We start from the raw sequence: 4,342 nt of genomic DNA, 5'->3' as shown, positions 1-4,342 counted from the left end.
AACTTAGTGAGTCTATTTCTCTAAATAAAATACAAAATAGGGCTAGGGATGTGGCTCAGTGGTCAAATGTCCCTAGTTCAATCCCCCAGTACCAAAAAACAAAAACTATAGCTAACTCTCTGGAACAAATGTAAAATCCTGTTTATTGGAAAATATTCTTAATATGCCATATATGTGCTATGAAAAATAACCAAAACAATACTATTTTAATACCAGTAATAAAAGAAGAAAAAAGAAAAGAAATATAATTGCATAATTGTGAAACCACCATTGGATCTCCTTAATGCAGAGAGAATATGTGAATCACTCAAAGACAGAATGTTAACTAAGGATTAGACAAAACTTTTTTTATGAAAAGTCAAGATCATCATGTTAGGAATATGCAGAAAAGTCTTAAAGGTCAACTTTTTTTTTTTTTTTGGTTTGGTACCAGGAATAGAATCCATGGCACTTGCCCACAGAGCCACATCTCAAGCCCTTTTTATTTTTATTTAGAGACAGAGCCTCCCTAAGTTGCTTAAGGCTCACTAAGTTACTGAGGCTGGCTTTGCACTTGTTATTCTCCTGTCTCAGCCTCCCAAGCCACTGGGATCACAGGTATGCACCATAGCAACTGGCTTTAAAGTTTTGATTCTCTCTCCCTCTCCCTTCTCTCCCTTCTGCCTCCTCTCCTTCTCCCTCACAAAAAAATAAATAAATAAATATCTTTAGCTATTAAAGATATCTTCAATAACTTTAGCCATAAAGGATTAGTAAGTCAAAAACTACCTTGAGATTCAACTTCATCCTAATTAGAATGGCTACTGTCAAAAAGGAAAAAAATAACAAATGCTAAAGAGGATGCAGACAAATCCTTATACTTTCTCCCTCTCCCTCTCCCTCTCCTTCTCTTCATAGTTGAAGTTGAGCCAATTACACCTGTAGGACAAAAGAAAGAACTAAAACAACTGCATCATGAAGAAGGAAGGTTACACTGAAGTGATATGTAAATTTATACACTTTGCAAATGAGGCCTTAACTCCAGAGGCCTGCATAATGCCCATGGAGGCCTGAAGGGAGAGGTCCCCCAGCTACAAAAAGCTTCATCTCAGGCCAGTTGTAGCAGTGAGTGTAGAGGGCATTGGGGAACTCCTCCACACCACCAAAGTAATTCACCCAGAGTTCATCACGGTTGAGCCAGCCTCTGCCACAGGTGAGTTTGAGCTTCCTCCCTGTGGGTCCCAGAAAAGAGTCCAGGCTGGCTGAGGCCCTCTCTTCCAGGAACTTCTGAGCACGGATGTCATAGAAGAGTAGGGAGCCATGGGCTGTGCCCACAGTGACTATGTGCTGGTAGACACTCAGGGAGCGTACACCTGTTCCACACTCATAGAGACTCAAGGGCTGAATGTTTTGGTGGCCTCTGCGCAGATCCAAGAAGGTTACATGAGAATAAGAGCCCACTACATACAGGGAAAAGTCATTGCAGTAGGTTAGGCACATACTTTCCTGGCCATAAGGCAGCCTGAAGGACAGCAGCCTGGATAGGGTGTTTCCAGCTTTCCACAGGTGGAAGTAGCCATCCACAGACGCGGCTCCCAGTTCCTGGTTCATGCCACTGAAGGCCAGGGCCCGCACTCTGTGGTTACCTATGTTGCTGTTGGCCTTGGGGATAGCCTCTATGTGCTTTGGATAGATGTGGGTATACACAGGGAACTTCCCATCGTTTTGCAGGGCAATGCTGGCATTTCTGTCAGGATCCACCTGCCACAGGGCCATGGTGCCATCGCGGGAGCCACTCACAGCCACAGTATCACTCAACCAGGCTATGGAGAAGATCCAGTCTTTGTGAGCATGTCGGTCACCCAGGCACAAGGGATCCAGGGTGGGTAGCTGGTAGACCGCCAGGCTGTTGGGATTTTCACCCCCGGTAGCCAAAAGCGTCTTAGAGGGATTTAGTTCAATGGCATGGATGCCAGTGGTTGGCTGATCCCGGGACAGAATGGGCACCCTGTCCCGAATCAGGGGGATGCGATTGATTTGGCCCGACTGTACGTCCAGCACAAAGAGCGTGTTACACTTGGTGCCACACACCACCTGCCTGGAGTTTAGCCACTGAGAGGCGAAAATCTTGTTGAGGGTGCCCAGTGCCAGCTGGCGCTCAGTCAGTATCTCGGGCAGCCTCAGCACCGTAGAGCTGTGCAGCTTACCCTCGAAGCCCAGGAGCCTGGCGCTGCTCCAAGTGCTCACCGCACGGCCCCTCAAATAATGGACCAGAGAGCGAGAAGTTGCTAGCTGCTTCTGCTTGTTGGGCTGTAGCAGCCCCTCTCTGTGCCCTGGCTTCACCAGAACCTGAGAGGAAGAGCTTCCCTCACCAACCTTGAGTGCAGGTGCTTCCGGCTTCTTGCTGTCTGTTCCCCGTGAGTCCGTGGTGGCCGTCTGGCAGGCGGTGGCGAGGCTGTGTGTGGCACTCCTACTGGCCATAGCAGTGGCTGGCAGGGCGTCGGGGGCTTGGGTGGAGGCGTCTGCGCTTCAGGTGGGAGCTTGGGATTTCAAGGGCCAGGAGATCGCGGCTACCACCAGGCACCGAGTCTGAGGTTGTCCGCAGCAAAAACAAAACAAAAAACAAACAAACAAACAAACAAACAAAAAACCGGTGGGGCCAGGCAAATAACTCCGGGTCAGAGGGAGCAAAGCACCCTAGGAGTATGGGGGAGAGGCGGCTGCCAAGTCCGAGAGAAGGAAGGAAGTGCTTGAGAAGCTGCTGAAGCTAGGGGAGGAGAGAGAGTGGGGGAGGGAGGAGGAGGGGGATATTGGATAGCACGTGCTGGCTTGCAGGTGGAGGCTGTGGATCAAGTGGTAAGTGGTGTGGAGCAGAGGCCTGAGTAGATTGCTGGAGGGTATAGCTCCTGAATTCTCAGTATAGAATACATGGGTGTTTCATCGCCCATTTTAGGGCAACCAACTAGCTCTAGAATTCTTACTTGAATAAAATCTGAAACTTAAAATATATCAAGTACAGGATTAGATGAGCCTTGACCATGATCGGTGGGAAGAAACAAATATACACTTGGTGTAATACTGTGAGAACCTTTTACTGAGATTGTCATTGAAATTGGTAGCCAAAGGGAGTGTTTGCCAGTGGCAGGGATACTACCCATCTTCCTGCTAGTTCCTTTCTGTCCCTCCTTCCTCAGCCCTTCTGGTGAGGTATCTTATTAAACAATTTCAAACAAATATTCCCCATCCTCAAATTAAGGTTTCTGAGTTCCTGCACTAGAAATCTCTGAGGAGTGCATTCCAAATGAAGATCATTTCCCCTCATATTCTGCCTATGATTTTCATAGTCCTTTGGTTGGTCACAGTTTCAGAACCTGGTGCTCTGTGCTGATGGGGGAGGTGTTTGCTTTCGTCCAGTCCTAAGGAGGTGGAGTGGAACAGTGCCTCAGTGGATGGGCACCTCCCTTTCTATTCCTGGCAGTTTAACTTAAACATTCCCTTTGACAAATCTATAAACTCAAGGCACCTGACCAGATCACCCCTCCACTAGGCCTTGGGAAAGGGATTTGAGGGATGAACATGATTTTCCCAAGCACAAAAGGACATAAAGCACTTTGAAGAAGGAGGCCATCATAGGTATAAAACCATGAGACTGTAGAGATGCGGAATTCAGATTTTCACTCTTGAAAGTCTCAGTGGACCTCACATGTTACCTCAGAGCCAATCCAGTAGCAGGACTGTACCTAGTATGCACAGACACACAGATTTTAATTACATACTGATTGATAGATTGTATTGTACAGAGACTTTGGTGGCTGATATCAACTCTGCACAAGCCCCAATATTCCCCCTTAAAAACCAGTTTGCTGAGCAAGTACATACAGGGATAAATTTAATTGTCTGACTCATCTGAGAAGACTGTAGGATCTACCTCCATGCTGCTTTCTCTACCTCTACCATCCCTGAACCTTTTGTTGATATTTTTCTCCTCCTTTCCCAGCCCTTTTTGTAATTTCACTCACATACACAATGGGGCCTCCTGGCCATTCCATTTCAGTTACTGCATACCCCATTCTCCTTTACACTTTTCTGCACCACAGTTATGATTCTTCCCAATATCATTTATTATTATACTAACAAATATTGTTATAGGACTGTTTCAAATATTATCTTTTTTAATCCACTATTAATATGATCCACATTTTGTAGATGAGGAAATTGCAGCTTGGAAAAATTATGATTTTTTTTTCCAAAGACAATGAATTATTAAGTGAACCAAAATAGTGTAAATCCATATTTGATGCACTTATATTTTGGAGAAATGAGTAAAATTTCTGCTAGTCATATAGTGTTCATAAGCCACACT

General features: G+C 45.8%; 1 protein-coding gene across 1 annotated transcript; it reads right to left on the bottom strand.

Annotated features, from left to right (window-relative positions):
- Positions 1 to 913: 913 nt before the first annotated feature.
- Positions 914 to 2,460, bottom strand: LOC101969646 (DDB1- and CUL4-associated factor 12-like protein 2). The gene has a single exon (XM_005319501.2). It carries the CDS (start codon positions 2,458 to 2,460, stop codon positions 1,015 to 1,017), a length of 1,446 nt encoding a protein of 481 aa, XP_005319558.2. The 3' UTR covers positions 914 to 1,014.
- Between the last annotated feature and the right edge of the window lie 1,882 nt (positions 2,461 to 4,342).

Source organism: Ictidomys tridecemlineatus, chromosome X (genome assembly GCF_052094955.1).
Source record: "Ictidomys tridecemlineatus isolate mIctTri1 chromosome X, mIctTri1.hap1, whole genome shotgun sequence".
In the NCBI taxonomy this organism is placed as follows: Eukaryota; Metazoa; Chordata; class Mammalia; order Rodentia; family Sciuridae; genus Ictidomys; species Ictidomys tridecemlineatus.
Note: the sequence above shows the minus strand (reverse complement) of the source record. Positions and strands in the feature narration are given on the sequence as shown.

Excerpts from the sequence above, each read along its gene's own strand:
- LOC101969646 (XM_005319501.2), bottom strand. The coding sequence starts at position 2,460 with ATGGCCAGTAGGAGTGCCACACACAGCCTCGCCACCGCCTGCCAGACG.